Source organism: Sciurus carolinensis, chromosome 4, assembly GCF_902686445.1.
Source record: "Sciurus carolinensis chromosome 4, mSciCar1.2, whole genome shotgun sequence".
Classification (NCBI taxonomy): Eukaryota; Metazoa; Chordata; class Mammalia; order Rodentia; family Sciuridae; genus Sciurus; species Sciurus carolinensis.
The window spans coordinates 20,410,054-20,435,847 of record NC_062216.1 but is presented as its reverse complement, the minus strand read 5'-3'; the positions used below and the strand labels follow the sequence as shown (position 1 = coordinate 20,435,847).

The window sequence follows — 25,794 nt, the reverse complement described above, 5'->3', positions numbered from 1 at the left end:
TAGCAGCAGAATTAAAAAAAAATGCAGTGGTACTAGAAAGTTTCCACTTATAAATTATTTCCAGATTCATGATTTGTCTCAGTGTCTTGGAATAGCTATCACAGCAAGAGGCTATATAGGAGGCAGTGCCTCCAAATGAAAGGACTAATATTATTTGGCTGGGTGCTTGTCTAGCATGCTCAAGGCCCTGGGCTCAATCCTTAGTATGGAAACAACCAACCAACCAAAACAAAACAAACAGGACAGGACATGTTTGAATCCTGGCTTTCCTACTTACCTATCTTCAGGAAATTCATGTATCTTTTTTTTTTTTATTATTATTGTATACAAATGATCATGTATCTTTTTTGAATCTTCTTTCTTTAACCTGTAAATTGAAAATTTCAACATTTTTGTTATTAAAATATAATGTAAATGGTAACATGTGGCCATTGTTCTTGGCCGGAAAAGCTTTCTGTTAGTGTATACTGGAGTCTGGATCCAATTGCAAAGTCCTCCCAAGTTCTAGATTTGTCCATTGCATCTCCCCTTCCCAAAAAGTTATGCAAGACTCCACTACCGAGTCACATTCAAGGCTCAAGTCTTCACTTTTTTTTTCTTTTTAAAATAACAACCGAGTCACATCCCCAGTATCAGGGATTGAACTCAAAGGTGTTTAATCACTGAACCACATCCCCAGTCCTTTTTACCTTTTTTTTTGAGACAGGGTCTCACTAGGTTGCTTACAGTCACATTAAGTTGGTGAGGCTGGCTTCGAACCTGCAATCCTCCTGCTTTGGCCTCCCAGTCACTGGGATTACAGGTGTTCGCTACCACACTAGGCTTAAGCCTTCACTTTTAGAACTGATTAAATCTGCCTGGTTTGTTTTGACCCTGTCTCAAAACAAACTTTAAAGCTGGGCGTGGTGGCCCATGCCTCTAATCCCAGCAACTTGGGAGGCTGAGGCAAGAGGATTGCAAATTTGAGGAGAGACTTCAATAATTTAGTGAAATCTTATCTGAAAATGAAAAAGGACTAGGGGGAGGGGGTGGATAAATCTCAATGTTAATGCATTCCTGAGTTCAATCCCCAGTACCTACATAAACTGATTAAATCTTTCCTCTTGATACCTACCCTAAATCAACTTCATCTGGGGACTGTTCTCCTAACACACTTGGTTTCAATCCCCAGTACCAAAAAAAAATAAAGAACAACAACAAAAAAAAAGGTTGAAAAATTTTTGAGAACCTTTCCCAATGTCACAGAAGTAATAGACTGCAGGGAACAAGTGGAAAACATGTAAAGTCAGAATACAATAATTTAAAGAAAGCATGTACAAAAAAGGAACTCTATTACAGTGCAAAGGATACAATACATACTTCAGGTATTATTCTGCCACCCTTTCCTAGACACACACACACAAATCAGTCTTTCCTCCTTTTTAGAACAGCTCTGTAGACACTACCACCATTGTAATTAAAGTTAGCCATGTTTCTCTGCGGAATACACAATGGTGTCTCCAATCAATTCCTAAGTATGTAGCAGAATCAATCTTTGTTTCTTTTTCTTTCTTTCTGTACTGGGGATTGAATCACTGAGCTACATCACCAAACCTTTTTATTTTGAGACAGGGTCTCACTAAATTGCAGTCAGCTTCAAACTTTCCATACTCCTACCTCAGCCTCCCTGGAGAGGCTGGATTACAGGCCTTGGCCACCACACTACCCTGGTCTTTTCAAGTACAAATATAATACTTTTATTTTCCAACTTAAAACAACTCAGTGGTCTTCTATAATTTAACAAAGCAGTTTTGAAACGTTAGCTTGCATCATAAACACCTGCAAATCTTGATGAAAGGTTGCTTGGCCACAACCCTGTCTGATTCAACAAGTCTGTTTAACTTCCCAGGTGATGACCATTACTTTATGAACTACTCCTTTAAGGGGGGGAACCCCAAAACTTAAAAGATCCACTGAGATTTACTTCTAGCCTCTTTGTCAAAGTTGTGGACTTTACAATTATTTTTGCTTCCCCCCCCCCCCCAGTTCTTTGTCTTTGTTGTATTGGGAATTGGGTCTAGGAGCCCTCTACCACTATGTCCAAAGTCCTTGTTTTACTTTGAGACAAGATCTCATTAAATTGCCCAGGCTGGCCTCAAATTTGCCATCCTCCTGCCCTGGCCTCCAGAGTCACTGGGATTACAGGTGTGCACTAGATGCCTGGCTTTTTTGGCTGTTCATGATCTAGTGGGTCCCAATCCCCACTTGACCATAAGGTTCTTGGTGGTCTATGTCTTTGCTTAAGTGATGAATAAATAAAGTCTATGGTGGATTTCCAGTTGTTTTAACCACTGGCATACTACATATTCCCAAGTATAACTGATCCTACGACGGTTCATGTATAAAGTGAGGGCTGAAGGATGACCAGAGGGTGCAGGTGATGGGAGGGTAGTGAGTTCTCAAACTGCGGCTACCACTCCACTCCCCTACCTCCACGACCCCAACCCAAATGCAGACAGCAATTCTTTGAAGATAAGGTGGCCACTTCACTAGTTCTCATTCAGGTTCGCATCTTCTTGAAAGTTTAATTACCAAGGCCCACTGCCCCTGCTGTTGCTCCACTGATCGGGGACGCGGGTGTCTGATTTTTACAAGACCTTCGCTAGAGACTGAGGCCCAGTCATGCCTAAGGGGCGACCCTGCGGACTGCCTCGTGGTAGCCGCCCACGAAGCCCTTCCTCAAACAGCTTCCCCCGGGCCGCCCGGCTCCCTCCTGCCACCCTCCCCATTTACCTGGCGCAGACGGCTCAGCAGCTCAGGCCGGAGACTCGCTGGAATCCCGGAGCGCGCAGGGGCACGTGATGGAGACCCCCAGGACGCAGGGACGGACCGCTCGCAGGAAGGGCCGCGCGGTGATTGGCTGTTCCGTAGACAGTGGGCGGGGCATGAGCCTGCGCATGCCCAGTGCCCCGGGGAGGGGTGGAGGCGGGAGCGTGAAGAGCTCCTTAGCAGAGCTGGGTGGTTCACTGAGCAGCGCCCAGTGGGCTTCCTCCACTGTTTAATTCCCAGCGCACCCTTTTCAGATTCTTACCACGATATTTTTGTTTCTGTGTGCCACCTGAGGCCCAAAGGAAGGCGGCAGGCTGCTTTTGGAAGCTTCGCCAGGCCTTCTCTCCGACGGTAAGGGAGTGGAGCTCAGCAGAGAAGCTGCTTCAGTAGCCTAGAGCAAGGTCGCCTCGATGAGGAGGTGAACCCGGGACATCCACGAGGAACCTGCCCCTCTTTGGATCAGTTTGCATCTCAATGGGTGGGTGTGTCTGTGCCCTGGGCGGATTTAGGCCCATCCCAGCCATACGGGTTCACCTCTGCCTCCCCTGAGTAGGTCTCGGTTTAGGCAGATGGGAGGAATGAATATGAATTGGTGGAACTTGCAGTGTAGGAAATGGCTTTTGCGAGAATGATGAGATGAGCAAGAGTCAGTGCGGGGCCTCTGAGACAAAGTTGAGGGTTTCTTTTTTGCGCACTGGGGAGAAGGTACTGGAGATTGAACCCAGGAACGATTTGCCACTTCTCTCATCCGCAGCCTTGATGATGGTTTGTTTTGAAACTGGATCTCTCCACTGGGTTGCCCAGGCTGGCCTTGAACTTGTGACCTTCCTGCCTCAGCCTCCTGAGTATCTGGGATCACTAGCGAGTGCCTACACACCCAGCTCAGGGAAACATTTTAAACATGATGTCATACATCTTTGAAAGGACGACTGGAAATAGTTGAAACAGTTTTTGATACTTTTAAGAGATCCAAGAAGGGGAGGGTTGTGAGCAGTTACCATGTGAACTAGAAAATCAACAGATATTGATAAAGGCCTGGTTGCTAAACCTTTTGAAATATTAGTGGCAGCAGTTCACCTCTGTTCTCTCTTTGTGGGATGAGGGACTTATTTCAATTTAAATATTATAATACGCAAAATGAGCCCCTGTCACAGTATATGGCACAAAAATTACTTAACATAGGAACCCCATCAGTGTGGCACTGCGTCTTGAAGGGCTGACCATGTTTTGTAGGGTACATCATAATTATACTGGATGGGACCAGACTATCTGATAGATGCTAATTAACCAAGAGTTATTATTTATTTGAGTCTTTGGGACCAGTTGGTTTTAGAAATAGCATGTGGAGTTCAGAAGCAATCTGGCTTCATCCTTACTCCTCTGCAGAAACTGTGCTTAGTTTATTAGAGTGTAAACTAGTTTCTCAGTCAAGGAATGTTTCATGCTTGTTACTCCTAAGATCTTCTGTAATCTTTGTCTCTGGTAGTACCATATGATTTTAGCAAGAACACACTACAGACTATTTGTATTGTGAAACATTTGTATGTATATGAGTGCACACTTTCAATATCTGTGTAACTATTAGAAGAGAAAGATAAAGAGTAATGGATGAGTCTAGGATTTGGAACCAGGCTTCCAGGAGTTCAAATCCAAGCTCTTTTACCTTATTTGACCTTTTGCAGGTTATCTTTTGGTGCTTATTTTCTTATCTAAAAATAAAGGAAGAGTGGAGCAATAATAATAGTACAGCATATTTCTTGAAATTGTTGAGTACTAAATCAGTTTTCATAAATTAAAGCATTTTGAACAGTGTCTGACATGGTAAATGATGTATATGTATGTGTATATAACACATACATATGCATATGTTACACATAAAATTGTTTTGTTCATCCATAATTATATACATTATCTATAAATTCACCTAAAAATAACTTTTTCTGTTTCCCTCTGAGGGAATAAATTAAATTTAGAGCAAAGCCTGGGGGTGAGAACACTTGCTAAGCATGTTTAAGGCCCAGGGTTAGATTCTCAGAAATAAATAAATTTAGGAGTGAGCAGATTTAAGTGCTTTTGCTTTGGTATCATTTGTAAAACTTATAGAGAAAACTGCCCAAATTTGTATTTTCCTTGTCACTTGAACGTAATTTTTAGACAGGCGTGGGGCGGAAAGCGCCAGCGGCAGGGGAGGCCAAGTTCATTCCCAGTACCCACCCGCTGTGCTGGGTCCTTCGGCCGCAGGAAACTGTGGAAGAGGTGGAGTCCTGTGCCTTTCAGCTGGGAAGCATCTCTCCGCTCAGCTGTCCGTACACAATGGACTCAGGACCTGCCACCGTGCGCTTCCTCGGGGGACCCGGAGCTTCTGGGACCCCTGTGCGTGCTCTACGCAGCCCTCATAGGGAGGGACCCCCGCTGTGGCAGGCGGGTGGCTGAGTTCTGAGCGGAGTGGGTGCACTGACTGACGTGGGACGGAGAAATGCAGTGTCAGGCCCCAGGCAGGCAGGACCGAACCGTATTGTGTACTTGAAGCTTTCTTCATTGCATTCTTAACGGAATACTTAGAGGTGACAAGTCCCCTGTTACGTTCCTAAATGCAGCTAACGTCACAATAGGTCTTGTCCCTATGGAGACTGTTGGGAGATGGGGCCAGAGTGAGCGTTATCTAGGATACTTGTAGGGGCGGTGTAGAATAGTGGAGCCTAGGCTGGTGTTTAATACTCTCCAGTTAAGCAGACATTTAGAATTAGATGTTGAGTTTTATAGAAGGAAGTTAAATTCAGAGTAGTTTATCTAAGCCAGTTTTCTAGACGTGTCTGGAATTACTTGTCATTTGTCTTTGTTTATATAGAGTAGAATGGAAATATGATTTAAAACCTTAGAGAGGGGCTGGGGAGATAGCTCAGTCGGTAGAGTGCTTGCCTTGTAAGCACAAGGCCCTGGGTTCGATCCCCAGCACCCCCCCAAAAAAAAACCTTAGAGAAATAGATCATTATTTGTATTATTCATTATCCTCATAGTTTTATTTGTAGCCATAAAATTAATTAGTTTTATCATATATTTAAGTTTTTGTCTTACATAATTTTTTAATCATAAAAACCGGGCTATCTATGAGAGAAGTATTATACAGAGGGATTCTAGCCAGGTGTTAGACAGTATGATGTCATAAGATCTATTACAAATGGAATTATATACTCCATTTAAAGTATTTAGACTCATTATATTTGAAAACTTTGCAAGCACACAAGAAATATGACGCTGCCAGGATCCTCTCTCTCGAAGAAGCTATTGGAGAATTTTGAGGAGCTAGTTGCCACATGGCCTGATGATGTTCAGCCTGGGCCTGATGTTTATGAATTACCTTCGAAGCCTGTACTTCTCACTGTCTTCTTGGGAATTGTTTCATTTGCCATTTTCTTCTGGAGAACTATCCTTGTTGTAAAAGAGTATATCAAGTTACTGAACAACAAATTTGTGAAAAGTTAATATCACAAAAGAAAATGAAGAACTGGTGCAAAAATTGTCAAATTATGAACAGACAAGGAATCAAGGAAACATGTCCAAGAAACCAAGAAACAAAATATGATTCTCTCTGATGAAGCAATTAAATATAAGAATAAAATCAAGCTACTTGAAGAAACTAATGAGATTCTTGATGACAGAGCTGAAAGTCTTCATGTTATGTTAGAATCTGAGAGAGAACAGAATGTCAAGAATCAGGACTTGATATTAGAAAACAAGAAATCTGTAGAGAAGTTAAAGGATGGTATTTCAATGAATGCTTCAGAATTTTCAGAGGTTCAAATTGCTCTTAATGAAGCTAAGCTTAGTGAAGAGAAGGTGAAGTCTGAATGCCATCGGCTTCAGGAAGAAAATGCTAGGCTTAAGAAGAAGAAAGCGCAGTTGCAGCAGGAAATCGAAGACGGGAATAAATCACATGCTGAGCTCAGTGAGCAAATAAAATCATTTGAGAAGTCCCAGAAAGATTTAGCAGTAGCTCTTACTCACAAAGATGATAATATTAATGCTTTGACTAATTGTATTACACAGTTGAATCGGATAGAGTGTGAATTGGAATCTGAGGGTCAGAATAAAGGAGGAGGTGAGTCAGATGAATTAGCCAATGGAAAGTAGGAGATGAGAAGGTAAAAAATCAAATTAAGCAGCTGATGGATGTCTCTCGGAACAAACTGCAATATCAGTAGTTGAAGAGGATCTAAAACTTTTACAACTTAAGCTAAGAGCCTCGATGTCCACAAAATGTAATCTAGAAGACCAAATAAAGAAATTAGAAGATGACCGCAATTCACTACAGTCTGCTAAAGCTGGACTGGAAGATGACTGCAAAACTCTGAGGCAGAAAGTGGAGATTTTAAATGAACTGTACCAGCAGAAGGAGATGGCTCTGCAAAAGAAACCGAGTCAAGAAGAGTATGAGAGACAAGAAAGAGAACAGCAACTGTCAGCTGCAGATGAAAAGGCGGTTTTGGCTACAGAGGAAGTTAAAACTTATGAGCGGAGAATTGAAGAAATGGAGGAAGAATTACAGAAAAGAGCTCTCATTTAAAAACCAGATTGCTACTTATGAGAAGAAAGCTCATGATAACTGGCTCAAAGCTTGTGCTGCAGAAAGAGCTATAGCTGAAGAGAAAAGGGAAGCTGCTAATTTGAGACACAAATTATTGGAAATGACCCAAAAGATGGCAATGCGGCAAGATGAACCTGTGATTGTAAAACCCAAGCCAGGAAGACCAAATACACAAAACCCTCCCCGGAGAGGTCCACTGAGCCAGAATGGCTCTTTTGGCCTGTCCCCTGTGAGTGGTGGAGAAATGTTCCCCTCCATTGACAGCAGAGCCAGCTGGGAGACCTTTCTCTGCTCCTCCTAATGGAAGAGATTTGCCTAGAAGTGAATATGGGTCAATGGATGGACCTTTACCTTGTCCTCAATGGTCTTCTGAGGCATCTGGGAAACGCTTTGCCTCTGACCGGAGATGTGGTCCAGCTCCCATGAACAGCAGCTCCACAAGCTCTTCTCTGGCCAAGATGATAGATGAGGGCAAGGTTAATATGGCTACAAAAGGGACCTCTCCTTTCCCAGGGGTATCTCTCATGGACTCCCCTGTGGGAGGGCCTCTACCACCACCTGTTTGGTATGGACCGCCACTTCAGCTTGGTGGGTCAAAAGGGCCAAAAGTGCCTTGGCCACTTCCTCCACCATTTGGTCCTGGTGTGTGTCCACCACTAGGCTTAAGAAAATATGCACCAGGTGTTTCACCTGGAAAACAGGATCTGCCTCTTGACCCTCGGGAATTTTTACCAGGACCCACACCATTTAGACCTTTAGGTTCATTTGGTCCGAGTACTTCATTCCTGCTACCTGATTAACACCCCCAACCCATGGTCCCCAAGACTGCTCACCATCACCTGCTGCAAGAGACTTAATACCTTCAGGCTCGAGAGATGAGCCTTCATCTGCCTCTCAGAGCAGTAGCCAGGACTGTTCGCAGGCTTTAAAACAGAGCCCCGTAACCATGACCTCTGACACTTAGAGTGTGGACTGTGCACTATTCATTGTGTTAAGGGATTATTGGCTTCAAAATCCAAAAGTTTTAAGGGTTTGTTTTTAGAACTAAGCTGCCGTGGCAGTATGCATTTTTGAGCCAAAAAATTCATAACTATCATTTCCCTCTCTACATAACAATCACCTCTTAAGCTAAAGTATCCTTCCAACTTTGAAATGTGCAATAAGGAATACCTGTGTTTTAGTTAATGTAGCATATATAATTGCTAAATGATTTAGAATGTCATAAAATATGAACATTTCCTGTGGAAATGTTTTAAGAACATGTATTTCCATTATCCTATTTTTAGTGTATTCCAGTTGATACAAAGCAATGGTGTTTATAAGCTTGATCTTTCTCTCTCTCAATATCTGGTCACAGACTGTTATGCTAAAATGTTTACTCAAAGATCATAAAATTATTTCCCTTCTTGCTGAAGTTCTTTGTAGTAATAGTTCATAAAAAGTTGTTTATTAATAAAAAAAGTAGTTTTTAAAAAAGAAAGGCTGTTTTTTTTTTTGTTTGTTTGTTTGTTTTGGTACTGGGGAATGAACCCAGGGACACTCAACCACTGAGCCACATCTCCAGCCCTTTTGATATTTTATTTAGAGTCAGGGTCTCGCTAAATTGCTCAGGATGCCTTTGAACTCATGATCCTCCTGCCTGAGTTTCCTGAGCCGCTGGGATTATAGGTGTGTACTACCACGCCTGAAGGATAGGCTAAACTCAATTCGGTTATTTTTAGAATAGATTGAAATGTTTGGTTTAAATATGGTGGTTAAAGAAGGAAGAGTTTTATTTTATTCAAGTACTTTTTTTCCCCCCTTTAAGAAATGGTTAGCCAGGTGTGGTGGCACAGGACTTGGGAGGCTGAGGCAGAAGGATTGGAAGTTCAAAGCCAGCCTCAGCAATTTAGCAAGACATGATCTCAAAATAAAAAATAGAAAGAGCTGGGGATGTGGCTCAGTGGTGGAGTGGTCCTGGCTTTAGTCCCCGGTACCCACCCACCCCCCAAAAAAATGTTGAACAATGATTTTCAGTTTCCTTGAAAGGAGAGGAAAGAAGGAAAGTTGAAAAGGGAATTAATCTAAACTTTGCTGAGAGGCTTCATGCTGTGGCAGGAGAGAAGTGGCTGTGGCACCTCTTTCAAGACAGAGATCAGCTGGTCATGTGGCACATACCTGTAATCCCAGTGATTGGGAGACTGAGGCAGGAGCATTGCAGGTTCGAAACCAGCCTCAGCAACTTAGTGAGGCTTTGTAGGTAACTTAGTGAGACCCTGTCTCTAAATAAAAAATAAAAAGGGCTGGGGATGTAACTCAGTGCTTAGAAGCTCTTGCGCGCGCGCACACACGCACACACACACACACACACACACACACAGAAGGGGTCCAAAGCACACAATGCCATCCATGTGGCTGACACGGAGTTTCTTGTCAACAGAAATTTATTTCTATTTGCTATTCTATTTACTGGTTTACGAGTGCAGGTACTTGTGTGTTTTACAACTAACTTGAAACACAAGTGCTTGTTGCTGCCTCTAGAATAGATGGGTGCAGGAAAGTTGAAGTTGGGAAGTTGAGAACTTCTGAATGGAAGGCAAAGACTAGTGCCCAGCCTTGCTTCAGACAACATCCCCCGAGCAGATGTGAACCGATCCTGATCAAGGAACAGTGAGACTGGAGTCTGCTACCAGCTTTGTACTGTAGTAGGAGGCACACTCCAGGTTGGGTAACCACCTTCTACCACTGAGTCTTATTCATAGGCACTCAATCAAATGTGTAAGCTCTTCCAAACCTCCAGCCGTCTGTGAGTTCTCAGTCTCAGGACTTTTAAGAGAAAGCTTTTGATTTGTCCAGGTCTGGCATTTGCTGGGAGAAGCTTGCTAGGTGGTGTGTGAGTGCTCAGGACATGTGAGAAGCATTCATGGTTCTAGAGTTCTAGAAGCTTTTTTTTTTTTTTGTAATTTTGTAGTGGGGATTGAACCCAGGGGTGCTCCACCACTGAACTACATTCCAAGTCCTTTTTATTTTTAATTTTTGAGACAGAGTCTCACTTGCTTAGGATCTTACCCATTTGCTGAGGCTGGCCTCAAACTTGGAATCCTCCTGCCTTACCATCCTGAGTGCTAGGATTACAGACATTAGAAGCATTTTCAAATGTATGAAAAACTTGTGCAGTGTGCAAAGGATGGATTTATAACATTGCTAGAGAAGCAACAAGCTTTAGTTCCAGGCTAGGAATGTGGCTCAGTGGTAAAGCACTTGCCTACATGTGTGAGGCCCTGGTTTATTCCCCAGCATATAACTTCACCAATAAAGGCCTCAGCTGCAGTCCCCACCTAATTCTATTTTGGGCAAGGGTACTGGACATTGAATCCCCAGGGCACTTAACCCAGTAAATACTGGGCAGTACATCCCTAGTCCTTTTTTGAGACAGGGTCTCACTAGGTTGCTGAGGATTTTGCTAACATGCTGAGACTGGCCTTGAAGTTATGATCCTCCTGCCTTAGCCTCCTGAGTCACTGGGATTACAGGCATGTGCCACTGCGCCTGGCAGTGTTTGCAGGTTCTTAAGTGTATAATCAGAAGGGAAACTTCCAGACGTATTAGTAACTTTTCTGCAGAGCACTTGACAGGAACAAGAGCCTCCAATTTATAGCACCACTACTTCTCCTATATTTTGGAACACAAATATATAATTTTACAGTGAGATAAGAACTTAAATGTGAAAAAACAGCCAGGACTGGAATCCAGTGTTCTTCCTAAGAACATTCTAACCTAAGGGAAACCAAGAATGGTAATGGGATGTAGACCTGGAGTTTGGGAAGTAAGGTCCTTTTGGGGGGGAAGCAAAGATGAAAGAAGGAAACACAGGGCCCAGTATGCCTAGACAAGGCTCTTTATTGATGGAATTGGTATTACTGGTTTCTTCTTTTGTCTTAGGTTCTAACATGGTGTATCTGAATCCATGTTTTATTTAAAATTTTGATTTTTTTCCCATGCATTTTAAGGAGGTTTAAAATGGCATTAAAGGGCTGGGGATATAGCTCAGTTGGTAAATTGGTAGAACGCTGCCTCACAAGCCCAAGGCCCTGGGTTCAATCCCCTGCACCGCAAAAAAAAAAAAAAAAAAAAAAAAAAAAAAAAAAAAAAGGCATTAAAATGTGTGGTAGTCAGCTTCTTGTTACTACAAAAATTGAGTTAAAACAACTTACAAAGAGAAAAGGTTTATATAGGCTTACAGTTTCGCAGATTACAGTCCATAACTGATTGACCCCCTTGTTCTGGACTTGTGGTAGCACATGGTGGCAGGAGGACATGGTGGAACAAAGCCATTTACCTCATGGCCAGGGCACAAACAATGGAAGAGGAAGAGACTGGTGTCCCACAGTCCCCTTCAATGGCTTACCTCCAGTGACCAGTTTACCCACTAGGCCTCACCTCGTAGAGTTTCAGCTACCTCCCAATGGCACAAGCTAGGGACTAAGCCTTTAACAAATGAGCATTTGGGGGACTTTGAAGATAAAAACCATTGCAAATGTTATTTTGATTACTAAGATTTGGACATACTCTTAAATTTTGCATCTGTTTATTCTAGTACTATCCCTGAATCGGAGAGTAAAAGTGATGTGAGCTTGGGAACAAAGATTTCATAGATTTCAGTTTTGGGAAGGAAGCTCTAAGGGTGAAACGGGAGAATGAATCAGTATGTACAATATTCTTTGGTCCACCACTCTTTATTTGGCCTACTTCATTGACTCACCCTAGGGATTAAAATTAGGGTGGCATAATTACTAATGATCCCCTTAACTAAAATCTCTTTGTGTTCTGAAAATATTAGAAATGACGAGCTTTTCTTTGTTGCAGTACTAGGCATTGAATGAAGTGGTGTTCTACACACTGAGCCACATCCCCAGCCCCTTTTTATTTTTTATTTTGAGATAGGGTCTCTCACTTAAGTTGCTTAGGGTCTAAGTTGCTGAGGCTGGGTTTGAACTTGTGATCCTGCCTCAACCTCCCCAATCACTGGGATTACATGTGTGTGCCACCACACCTGAACTTATTTATTTTATTTATTTATTTATTTTTTATAAGAAGGAAAGGTTTATTTTGGCTCATGGTTTTAAAGTCCACAGTCAGTTGGCTTGTTGCTTTGGGGTGTAGCGAGGCAGCAGATGGTGATAGGGAGTACCTGGGGGCATGCATGGTGGCCAGAAATCAAAGAGAGAGACAGGAGGGCCAGGGTCTCCATAACCCCTTCCAGGGCACACCCCAGATGACCTCACTCCCTCCAAGCCGGCCCCACTTCTTAAAGGGTCCTCCACTTCCCAGTAGTGTCAAGCTGGGGACCGAATCTTTAATGAAGGAGTCACTGGGACATTTCAGATTCAGCCATACCCCAAGCATCTCATTCAGGGATTCCAGGAGCACAGGGTGGCTCTTCCCCAGGATCCCTCCTCCTGCATCATATGCCCCATTCATGGTCTCACCAGCTTCTACCATGGTCTGCAGATGGGCCTCCCTAGAGGGGAACTCATGTCTCCTAGGACTGGATCCCGTTAGTGGTCCAAAAGCAAAAAACCACACACTATTGCTGGCTAAGTGAGTCCAGGATTATCTAAATATGCCCGCCACTCGCCAGAGAAATACAGAAGACGATCCGGTGGTCTTTGTGGTTGATGTGAGCAGAGAAATGGTCTAAGCCTGGACAAAGCTGACTCTACCCAGTAGAATTCAGTACAGTGGCAGAATAATAAGGGGCATGATGGACGATTGAGTGGAAACCAGGGCCCGGAGCTGGACAAGCAGGTGCTGTTCAGCTGAGCCATGCCCCCAGCCCCATTATAAGCAATTTTATGCCAATAAATTTGACAAATGAAATTAAATGGACAACCTGACAATGAGCTTCAAGCCTCCAACAGGCATCTCAGGATGGGTTTTGCCCCACCTAAAGATCGGAGCTGTGGCTTCCAGGATTATCCAAGATGGCAGCTCTGGCTTCGAAATGTGTTGGCAAATAGGGAGCTGCAGCTCAGTGTGTGGATGTGGTCAGCTGGAGGTCCTGGAGGCAGGATGCGGTTGGTCAGGCAGGGATCCTGGAGATCCGGTGTGTTTGGTATGGTTGTGGGATCCTGGAGGCCGGTTGCAATCAGTCGGCCTGGGGTCCCGGTGATAGTGCGCAGTCAGTTGGTCTGGGGGTCCTAGCGGCAGTGAGCAGTCAGTCGATGTGAGGGCCCCAGAGGCAGGGAGTGATCGGTTGGGCTGAGGGATCCTGGGGACGGGCTCAGTCAGTCTGGTCAGGGGTCCTACGGGGCCTGGCTGTTGTCTCAAAATGGCGGCAGTCACGTGTAATCCTTTTTTATTATTTATTTTGAGAGGGTCTCACTAAATTGCCATTTCTGGCTTCAAAGTTGAAGATGCTCCTGCCTCAGCCTTCTCAGTAGCTGGGATTACAGGTGAGCTCCACCATGCCCAACTTTGTCAAGGACTTGTTCTAATATGCCACTTTTAGCAGATGTGCCATTGGTTATTAAGTTTTGGTAGACTGAATCTTTGACCTTGCTGTCTTTTTTTTTTTTTTTTTTTTTAAATGATAGTATTTAATTAAGAGATTTGCAGTGTTAGGGTACATAGCAAGATGGAGTCAGAAATGCCTCAATTAAAAGGAATAAGCAATGGAAAGAAACAAGTATCAAGAACATTTCTATCATTGTATACTCAAGACTGAGTATTTATTTATTTATTTTTTGGTATGGGGGATTGAACTCAGGAGCTCTTAACCACTAAGCCACTACCCCCTACCCCCCATTTTTTTGTTATTCTTAGTTTTACATGACAGTAGAATGTATTTTGACATATACATACATGGATTATAACTTCCCATTTTTGTGATTGTACATGATGTGGAGTTACACTGGTCTTATAGGGATATATGAACATAAAAAGTTATGTTCAATTCATTCTACTTTCTTTCCTATTCCCATTTCCCCTCCCCTTTATTCCCCTTTGTCTAATCCCATGAACTTGTTCTCCCCTGCCCTCCACCCCTTATTGTTAGCATCTGCATATTAGTGAGAACATTCAGCCTTTGGTTTTCAGAAACTGCTTCAGGGCTGGAGAGATAGCTCAGTGGGTTGAGTGCTTGTAAGCACAAGGCCCTGGGTTTGATCCCCAGCACCAAAAAAAAAAAAAAAAAAAGAAAAGAAAGAAAGAAACTGCCTCAGTCCTGTTTTATCTTTTATTTAGAGACAGGGTCTCACTAAATTGCTGAGGCTGACTTTGAACTTGTGATCCTCCTGCCTCAGCTTCCTGAGCCACTGGAATTTCAGGCATGCACCACCATGCCCAGCTCCAAGACTGAATATTTCTTATACTGAGAAAAGATAAGGAAGCAGGGCGTGGTGATATACGCCTATAATCCTAGCCACCTGGGATGCTAAGGTAGGAAAATAAAAATTCAAGGCCAGTTTTGGCAATTTGTCTCAAAATAAAAAATAGCTTGGTGTGGTGGTGCATGCCTGTAATACCAGCAACTCTGGAGACTGAGACAGGATCTTAGGTCAAGGCCAGTGGCCAGCCTCGGCAACTTAGTGAGAACTTGTCTCAAAGTAAGAAATTTTTAAAAAAGCTTGGGGAAATATCTAATGGGTTAAATCTCCATGTCCTCCTCCTAACAAAAAATAAAAGGAACGGAATGTAGTGGCACATGTCTGTAACCCCAGTGGCATGGGAGGCTGAGGCAGGATGCAATTTAGGCCCTAAGCACTTGATGAGATCCCATCTCAAAACAGAAAATAAAAAGGGCAGGGGAAGTAGTTCAGTGGGTTTGATCCCCAGCACTCAAATACATAACTGAATAGGACCAGGCATGGTGGTACACATCTGCAATTCCAGGGTCTTGGGAGGCTGAGGCATAAGGAGTGTAAGTTTGAGGCCAGCTGCAGCTATTTAGCAATCTCCAGTATCAAAATAAGTAAATTAATTAATTAAATTAAAGTGGTTTGTGATGTAGCTCAGCGGTAGCGTACCCCTAGGTTCAACCACTAGTAAGCACACACACACAGACACACATACACACACACACAAGAAGATACTCAAGTCACCAAGTGTTTTATTAAACAATTATTAGGAGCAGAAATCTATAGCCATTTACTTATTTTACATTATTATGGCTGTTTTTTAACTATTCTGTGAATATGAGAATTCATACTTGAAAAATATAGGCTTTATTGGATGAGATGTATTCGAATTATATAAAGTATCTTTTATGCATAAAATACAAGTGAGTTTGTTTTAAACATAAATATAATTGACAATAGCTTATGTTTCTACTCAGATGCACTTGTGGAAAGGAATTATAATTTATCCAAAAAATTATTTAGGAGTTCCCCAATAATATCTAACTTAATGAGACACGTTATTTTGTATATAAATTTAATTTCAGTGTCTAAGTATCTTTTATTCCAAAAGACATTTTTAAATCAACTTTGACAGGGAGATAAACCCCATAATATTGTGAGATCTTCTATTTCAAATTTTTCACATATAAATGCCAAACTTCTATTTTAGCAAAATAAACGTCACTGATTTAATAACTTGTCTTACTCTATAATGTTTACAAAGTCAAACTTCTAGTCGAAGTTTGATTTTGTAAACTCCTTGTCTGGAATTAACTTAAAACTTTGTTACGCTAAGCTAATGGTCTTTCAATAAATACAGATTAATAAATAACATATTTAACCTCTTGGGAACACCTAATCAATTCAGATCTAGACAGAATAGTTTCCTTTATGGATAATCATATTTCTAATTTTTTTCTGATTTTTTATTTGTGTATTTCACTATCACAGGTTGAACAACATCAAAACAAAGCTTATCAGAATGATGAACACTCACTATTAGATACAGATTTTGCTGTGGGCATCATTGGCATAACTATTTTTTTTTTTTCAGTATGGGGAAATTGAACCCAGGGGCACTTAACCACTGAGTCACATCTCCAGCCCTTTTTAGTTTTTATTTTGAGACAGGCCTCACTAAATTGCTGCAGCTGGCTTTGAACTCACGATTCTCCTGCCTGAGCCTCCTGAACTGCTGGGATTATAGGTATGTACCACTGTGCCTGGTGGCATAACTGCTATTTCGATGTTGACTAAGCCAGGCTTTTTAAGGAACTCTCTCTACAAAATGATCAAGGCTGTAAAACAGAACACCCAAGGAAATAAACATTGGCTTCTTATAATTACATTATGAGAAAAAAAAAAATTGAAAAATAAACATTTCCTTTTAAAACAACATGGACTGCAATTATGTTATGCTTTCTTCTAGACTTCAAATGGATACTATTCATAAAATAAAAATCATACTTTTATAAACACTAAAATATATAATATGGTAGCAACTTATAGTTTTTTTCTTAGTTTCTGAATATAAATAATTAATGAATCAATAATTTTCTTTCTATTCTGCAAAGCCAGTCAATGCAATTGATTTTAGATTTAGCATTTATTGTAAAAATTACTCAAACATATACAAAGCAAATACTTTGGAGAATTATAGAAATATGAAAAAAATGTTAAATTCTTGCATTTTTTACCTATATAGAGTTCTAAGACATTAAAAGAGGTTTTTCTTTATAATCAATTAAGAATAATTGCAGAAAAAGATGAGTGATTTTTTGTTAAGTAGGCAAATGAATAACCAGGAAGAAGGCAGTCCTGTGAACTAAAATCCCATTCTGGTACAACTCCTTTTAGTATGATTAAGTCCAACCAATCCCCCTATTGCCATAATGAAGTTCTTTTGGGTTGAGATCTCTCCTTCATCCTCCTCTTCTGGTAGACCTAGTGAAATTAGCTCTAGAGTTCTATATCTGGAAGACAAGAGAGAACACATCATAATTATATGTATCATCCAGTAAACCACCTTATCCATGCTTATTTTATTTTTAAGATACAAGAGAGCCCTAAAAATTTACTTGTTTTTCAGGGCTGAAAGCACATTTATATATTCTTACCTTTAGGTATAAATATAGCTCCTGTTTCTTTAAAAGTCTGAATTTAAGCTTTTAAAGAAATTATCATTTTACATTATTTTTCACTTTATAATCTTTATTTGCTCAGTGATCTCCATTAGCGATCCAAACAATTTTTGTTAATATTTTGCATTTTGTGTTTTGGCAGATGTGGTGATACATCCTATAATACCAGTGACTTGGGAGGCTGAGGCAGTAGGATTGCAAGTTTAAGGCCAATTTGAGCAATTTAATAAGAACCTGCCAGTCTCAAAAATACAACAACATCAAAAAACAAACAAACAAGGCTTGAGATGAGCCAGGCGTGGTGATACACACCTAAAATCCCAAGGACCCAGGAGATTGAGGCAGGAGAATTGCAACTTTGAGACCAGTCTGGGCAACTTGGGGAGACCCAGACTCAAAAATAAAAATAATACAGGGCTAGGGATGTAGCTCAGGACAACAACAAATCTCATAAGCTAATCATTGGGAGAATGAAGATTATTTTAATTGACGCCAGGCAGTCCTTACGAAGAAAATGAGATTTGAGAGAACCTGGGGGAGAGGAAGAGTCTGGACTTGATAAAATAAGGGAGGGGATTCATTTTACCAACATGTGGTAAAATGTTGGAAAAACAAATACAAAATACTAACAAAAAAGGGGTCTCCAGAACAGAGATAGGAAATCAATGTGGCTTGGCAGGTGATATTAGAAAGTAAAACTGAAAATGTGTATTCAGATTTGATAACAGTAAGTCTTAAATGCTAAGATAATAAGAAAAAAATTCATTTTATTCCTTTTTTAAAGACATGGTCACTATGTTGCCCAAATTGACCTCCCGCTTCAGACTCTCTAATAGCTGGCACTACAGGTAGGCTCCATTGTACCTGGCCTTATTTTATTCCTTTTGGGAATATTTTATGGAATGTCTACTGTGTTCTAGGTACTCTATTGGACTGCAGATACAAAAATAAACAAAACCCACCCTCTGCCTTCAAGGAATTTACAAAATACAGAGGGAGAAGTAGGGAAGTCAGGAGTGGAGTACAGTTAACACATTATAATGTAGTGAATCAAGCACTTTGACAAAGTATGCAAATAATGCTCTGAAAGCAAAAAGGCATTTAATACAATTGGCAGGGTATCAAAATCAAGGGACTTTTCCTGTAGGATGAATGACAGTGAAGAAAAGAGTAGGCAGAAGTGTAGCTTGACGAACAGCAAGAGCTGGAGAATGGATTGATTATAGAGTAACAATAATAAGAACTCTAGGTACTACTTATTTAGCACTCATTAGGTGCCCACATATTGTTATTGTTAACATAACACATGTTATGTTATTGTTTTTTTGTGGTGCTGGGGATTGAACCCAGGGCCTTGTGCTTACAAGGCAAGCACTCTACCGACTGAGCTATCTCCCCAGCCCTGTTATTGTTATAACTAGTTCTATTCTGCAGATTGGGGAGGAGAGGGAGACAGAAAAGATAAGTGAATTGCCAGTGATCACCAGAATGAGCTGTGGCCAGAACTTGAATCCAGATGATATAAAGTCTTAGTTTTTGTCCTCTCTGATAAGGGGGAGGAGAAGAGAAAGAGGCGACAGATGAGACTGGAGAGGTACATTTTATAAGTGATGTTTGCCAAATTATGTGAGTTCTCATTATCCTGAAAGTCTATGGAGGGAGTTAATAATATTCATCAAGATGTGACAAGACTGGATTTATGGTTTATTTTATTTACTTATTTTGAAGTACTGGGGATTGAACCCAGGGGTACTCTACCACTGAGCTATACCCCCAGCCCTTTTCATTTTATTTGGAGACAGGGTCATTCTAAGTTGCCCAAATTGACCTAAACTTGGAATCCTCTTGCCTCATTCTTCTGAGTCACTGGGAATATAGGACAGAGGATTTAGTTTAGAAAGGTCAGATGGTAAAGAAAACAAACAAACAAACAAAAAAAACCCAGAAACAAAAAAAACTTCCAAAACCAAATAATCAGAGACTGGAGTAAGCAGTTAAGATGTTAAAGTCATACTGGATAGATAAGCACTAAGATAGTATCTAGTAGAGATGAAAAAGGGAATAGATTCAGAACTATTACAAGGCAGAAATGACACTGGGAAGCCAATTAGTGAATAACAGATCACTGTGCTCAGAGATCTACATTGAATGTGATAGTAACATTTATGTTTCATAGCACAGTGCCTCATATATAAAGAACATTTAGTACATGGTAGCTTTATAATTTTTCTATAGGTTTCGAGAATCCAGTAGAAATACCTGAGCAAGAGGAATTGAAAAGTTCACTTCTATGTATAAATTAGTTTGTTCATTAAATATTTGTGTGTGTAGTGCAGGGGTGTACTGTGGATCAAACGCAGGGCTTCACACATGCTAGGCAAATGCTCTACCACTGAGCTAGACCCTCAGTCCCATTCATCAAATATTTCTGGAGAATTTAATATAGTCAATGGGCACACAGCTGGGACCAAACAGAAGTCCCTGTTCTCATGAAACTTACCTTGTAATGAAGAGAAGCAAATATTAAACCTAATAACAAAGTAAATATATATTAAATGTGTCAGATGACAATGGGTATTATGGAGAAAACAAACCAGGGGAATGTGGTATCTTGGGTAAGGCAAGGTATTGCCATTTCATAAAAAGAGTTATCATGGAAAGTCTTCCTGAGTATGGTAACAGAACAGAAAACAGATGTAAAAAAAAGTTTCAGGGGCTGGGATTGTGGCTTAGCGGTAGAGCGCTTGCCTAGCATGCATGAGGCCCTGGGTTTGATCCTCAGTACCACATAAAAATAAAATAAAGGTATGTGTTCACCTACAACTAAGACAAATTTTTAAAAATGTTAAAAAAAAAAAAAAAAAAGGTCTCAGAGAAGCCACAGAAGAGATTTGTACATACACTGTAGACTTGGGCCCCAGGTGCCTATAGGGCAGCTAACATGATTCCAGGGAGGAACCCTGTATGGGTCCTAAAAAGAATAGTCATTTGTTCCAGGGAAAAACCAAAGGAAGCATGATGTCATGGAAGCCAAGGAAAATCCATTCCACCATCCATCTATAGTAAGGTAACAGATCAGGACTGAATTGTGTTCAGAAGGAAGTCTATAGGAATTTTCCCAAGGTGAAATGGAAAGCTGTGTGTATTGAAAACGGGAAGAAAAGAAACAGCCTCTATTTCAAGAAATTTGCCTGTGAGAAGATCATGGGCCGGACACTAGAGAGCACTATGGGGTCACAGATGCTTCATAATCTTCCTTTTCTCCATGAAAAGGAGCTGTCTCCTGTTGTGAATTGGAAGAGGAAGTGGTAAGGAAGCTAGCTGGGGGTGTAGTTCGGTGTATAACAGTATTTGCCTAGCACGTGTGGGGCCTTGGATTGTTTGAGCCCTGCCTAGCACTGCAAAACAAACAAAACCAAAACAAAAAACAAAAAAGTAAGGGAAAAGAAATGTAGCTAGTTGAATATCAGAGGTTTTTAAAAAATGAGTAGAAGAGTTCTTCCTGAGAACCCTGCTAATGTTGGAGATGAAGTGTTCCACTAAAGTGGAAATTCTATGCTGCAGCAGAATTGGGCTTCAGGAAGTCCAGCAGATAGAATGGAGTGAGAAATGCCAAGACCACAGGACAACTACAGAAAGAATTGGGATGCAGAGCAGAGGTTTGATCAAGGAGCTAAGAATAAGATACAAAATAGAGAACTAGAGACACATTTTGAATGGAAAACAAGGGTGAGAAAAAGTAATTTAAAATAGTGTATTAAAAGTCACTTTACCACATATCTTTTCAAAGCCATTACCCCTAGGAAGTGAAAATAAACTATAGCGTAGGGCTTGCGACTTTATATTCTTTCATACTGTTAGAAATAAACTTTACACCATGAACATACATTGCAATTGTTATTAAAAAGTGAAACAGGCTGTGCATTATACTACACACCTTTAATCCCAGAGACTCTGGAGGTTGAGGCAGGAGGATTACAAGTTTAATGTAGCCTCAGCAATTTAGCAAGACCCTAAGCAACTTAGTGAGACCCTGTCTCAAAATAAAAAATAAAAAGAACTGAGAGTATAGCTCAATGGTAAAGTGCCCCTGGGTTCAATCCCTGATACCCTCCTCACAAAAAAAAAAAAAAAAAAAATGCTGAATAAAGTAGTATCAATAGGGTACGTGGTTATCTAGAGTGCATATCTATAAATAAAGGCATTGATGTACTGAGATGTTACAGTTGGCAGAGGGAAGACACTTGAATTTTAAGTTCCTACTTTATTTCCCATTCTGTAGCTCCCTTATTAATCTGTGAACTTGCATTTCTTGACATCCCTTCTATTGCTCTCCTCACTTAGAGCTGAAGGTAACGCTAAAAAATTTCCATGGAGAACAAATATCAAGAAAATGCACTGTTTGCAGTGTAGTTCTCCTATTTAATTGACTCAGTTATACAAGGTAGGAAATCATGCTAAGGATCACTAGGACTCTAGAAGCAGGCAAAACAAACAGAGTAAAAATAATAGGTCTCTGATTAAATGAGCTAAAGGTCTAAATCACTCTAGTGGGTTAATCTGGAGAACTTCCAAAGTCAATTGTTTATCTTTTTACAGTCTGACTTAACCCGAGCTGAATCAACCACATGTGATTTTTATCTGCAAAATGTAGAAAACAGGGAGAAATTAAAGGAAGGGCTTTGCTTTAGAGTTTACTACTTAGGTTCATAGTATCTTTATATCTTTACCTACTTGCCAGAGTGGCTTTGTTGCAAGACATAGAACGTAAGATAGTATTTAGGACAGTGAAAAGTGTGTTGTCAGATCTGAAGGTAGTACTTGTTAGTACTGACTGAACAAGACCTTGAAAAATTATCTTAATGTTTCTCTTACATTGACTGACTCTTAAAATAATCACTGGATTCCAACAGGTGACTTTTACAGTCTTCAAAGAACTGTAGCTGGATCTAGGACTAGCCTAAACACTAAAAATGGATGTGTAACTTGAGCAGTTCTACAAAACTATCAGCTAACTTTTGTGAAGGATTGTTATTATTAAATGGTTTACATAGCTTGTATTTAAATTTCCCTGTGGTTTGCAAGTCAAAATTTCCCTTAACAATTCAAATTTCACTACTCTTATCTTGTTTACTTGTAGATCAATTTTTATGGTAGGTTGTGTGCGGTGAAAGCCAAAATAATCTGTGGTTAACTAAGGACTTGTGTTTGTATTTTGCAAGGCATCTTTCTCTGTATATACAGGAATTCTCTTGCAATTGTGAAATGCCTCCTTTCCTCTTTGTTATTTACGGAGGAGTGCTGGGAAAATCTGGAACTTCTTCACTCCTTGTAAGCCTGTATAGGTGAGACTGAAAAGCTCTGTTGGAAACACTGACACATACACCAAAGGGTATTTTAACATATTAATCCTTTTAAAGCATATTTTTATCACTCTGAATTGGCTTCTCAGCAACCCCCTACTGTATCTTTCTGGATGCTTCCACCAAACCTTCTTTTCATTTTTTGATAGTAAAGAGTAATTTGTTGCAGATAAGGCATAGATAACTTGGCTTTTTGTCTCAGTCCTCTGATAAATGCTTATTACTTCATTTAATTTACTACTACAAGGCTTCTGCTAGGTTTGAAAAGCACATATTACACAATAGACATAGCAACTATTCTTTGCACTGAATGAATAGAGCCATAAACGCTAGAGTCTACAGACCAGTTGAATAAGCTAATTTAGCAAATGCCTATGTATGTTAACCAGCTGTGGGATATTTCTATGGTATTTTCTTTAGGAAGATAAATGATCCAAGGAGCTTAAAATAATTACAATAGAACGTCAAATTAGTTTTTAGTGTGAAGTGACTTAAACTTGGGCAGTGTTTGAAAATTGATGCCAGTAATATTACTAAAGTGGTGGTAGTAAAATCATTGGCCTTTTAGTGAGTATAAAACTAAAAAAGAGGAGCAAAGTTCCACTCAGAATTTATTCTTAAAGATGCAACCATCAAGACCACTACAGTTAGTGAGGCTGGAAAACTGCCTTGCCATTAATATTAAGCTCATTTTATATATGAAACTTGGAAGTGTTGCGGCTATACTGTATTGTTATAGTGTTATTGGGTAAATATGTTCAAATGTTCTAAGTGGAAAATGTGTTTTTCAAAACCCTGAAAGTTATTATTTATAATTAAATTCTCCTGATGTCTGATTTTTTTAATTATGAAGATTCTCAATCATACTCAACAGTATTAACTATCACTCAGGTTCAACAGTATCAGGATTTTTTTTTACTCTAACCTATCTTCTTCTTTAACTATAAAAGTAATTCCCAAACATCATATTATTTCACTCTTCCATTCATTAGTACACATTCCCGAAACTTTTACATCATCATAAGTTGTAATCATATATTACAAAATACAAATATGCATTTTTTTAATTGCTAACTAAATGTAGTGAAACAATTTTCTATCACAAATACCTCAGGGGAAGGGGACTCTGGAATGGAGAGGCATACATCTTCTTTGAAGACAGTTATGTCTGTGCAGTTTTCTTCTAAGGGCCAGATTAGCTAAAGGAAGGAAAAAGAAACATTAGGAACCTTTTTAAAAAATCAACTTCTATAATCTGTAGAATGTAAAATTATATATTCAGTCCAACTATTCTATGGTTATTTGCTATTTGTTCATAGGTGATTATGATATAAATAATGTGATGCATATACACAAAGTAGATTCCTAACAGTGTTAATAGCAAGATCTTATAAGTAATATCCTCCTCCTTTCATATGATTTCTTCTTGTATACTCTATCTTTTATTTTATGTAGGAAGGTAATCACAATATTGTATAAGAACATTGCCCACAGTGTTTGGTATTTTGGAAAAAAAGAAATGGTTTGAATAGCAATTGCTGTAGGTAATAAGAAAGAATCAGGCTGCTTTCTAAGTTGCTGACTTGGATTTTTTTCTTACTAATGTAAAAGGACAACCTGGGACATCTTTTAAAATAACCTCACGCGATCAAACTTCTAATTAACTAAAAGTGAATTAACAAGTTATGTACTGTTTCTGTTCTAACTGAAGAAGTGTATATCAAGTAAATATATTTGGGTGTAAGTATTTTCACCTTTCTATTAAATCTTGGGTTTGTAGTTTTTGTGTTAGAAAACTTAAATTTTCTAAATTTTTTATCTACTAGTACTTTAAAACCTTAGGTATTTGGTTTTGAAGTAAAAATGCATTGGAATAATTTTGTCTACTGAATTCTGTTGGTTAAATACGACACAACTGATACTCTTGGAAAAGATGTCAGGTAAATTAATATTGTATCTTGATCATGCATATTTTTGGCTCTATAAGCACAAACTGCGCTTTCTTTTGGTGACATACCTAATTATATAATTAGAAATTGCAACTATTGACTAGTTTTATGATTTCATCTGCATTTTGCCATATTATGATTTTTACATGTTGTTCACTCAGTTAACATTGCTCTCCTCAGCCAGCAACAGCTCTTCAGGTAAAACCGCTCTGAAATTTGAATTTTACTTAAAAATTGTAGATTTATTAACCTCTATAATGACTAGACCAACATTTGCATTTCTTTTTATTTATAAGAACAACCTATCTACAATAGCTTAGATTTAGATTTTCTTTGCATATAGAAAAATAATGGTAAAATATTTACCACTTTAAAATACAGTTGCTTTTTCAAATATTCAGATCTATCCTATCACCAACAGGATAGCATTACTTCAGAAATCCTACACATTCACCTCAAGTATTATTGTGAACACATCAAAGTGACTTTCAATATAAACACAATTGCACTCAGATCCAGAGACATAAACAGGCATAAAAACAAGTTACTCCATACAAATGTATCAAAGTCCTACCTGGTCTTTGTCCATGGATAAGGTGAAGACTCATCATAAAAATTAAAAACACACAAAAAAATTGTTGAAATCTCATTTTCTTGCCACACGCAAGTGGAGCAATAGCTCTTAAAGTAAACCAAACAATCTGTAAATAGCCTGTGCAATATCTGTGTGGCTCTCCTCACATTCTAATGACAAACCTCAGAGGACTGCCAGCTGCATTTTCCAGAAAGGTTAATGATCACATCAGACAAGGTTACTGGTGCGCTGTGCTGTGGTCAGAGGCTCCCTCAGCCTCAAACCCCTCCTCCACTCGTCTCCTCCTCCCTGCCCCCCTACCCCGTCACTCCCCTTTATTTCCATAAGCAAATATTGGTGAAATAGACCATTCAAGCATGCAGTAACTTCAGTGGGAAGTCTACTCTGGACTCTGTGAGGAGAGTGACTTAAATTCAGTCTGGGTATGGAGAAATATGTAAAACAAGGCATGACACTGCCTCCTCCCCTCACCATTT

At 39.8% G+C, this 25,794-nt stretch overlaps 1 protein-coding gene, 1 non-coding gene and 1 pseudogene across 2 annotated transcripts; 2 read left to right on the top strand and 1 right to left on the bottom strand.

The window, feature by feature from the left end:
* The first annotated feature begins 5,121 nt into the window (after window positions 1-5,121).
* On the top strand, window positions 5,122-8,357 carry LOC124982653 (transport and Golgi organization protein 1 homolog; annotated as a pseudogene).
* Window positions 5,697-5,771, top strand: Trnat-ugu (transfer RNA threonine (anticodon UGU)). The gene has a single exon. It is a non-coding gene; the product is annotated as a tRNA-Thr (tRNA).
* A 7,052-nt stretch (window positions 8,358-15,409) lies between the features above and the next one.
* Window positions 15,410-25,508, bottom strand: Apela (apelin receptor early endogenous ligand). The gene is made up of 3 exons (XM_047550874.1): window positions 25,298-25,508; window positions 23,884-23,973; window positions 15,410-17,243 (listed from the first exon to the last, which is right to left on the bottom strand). Exons 1-2 carry the CDS (start codon window positions 25,371-25,373, stop codon window positions 23,885-23,887), a joined length of 165 nt encoding a protein of 54 aa, XP_047406830.1. The 5' UTR covers window positions 25,374-25,508; the 3' UTR covers window positions 15,410-17,243; window position 23,884.
* Window positions 25,509-25,794: the final 286 nt, after the last annotated feature.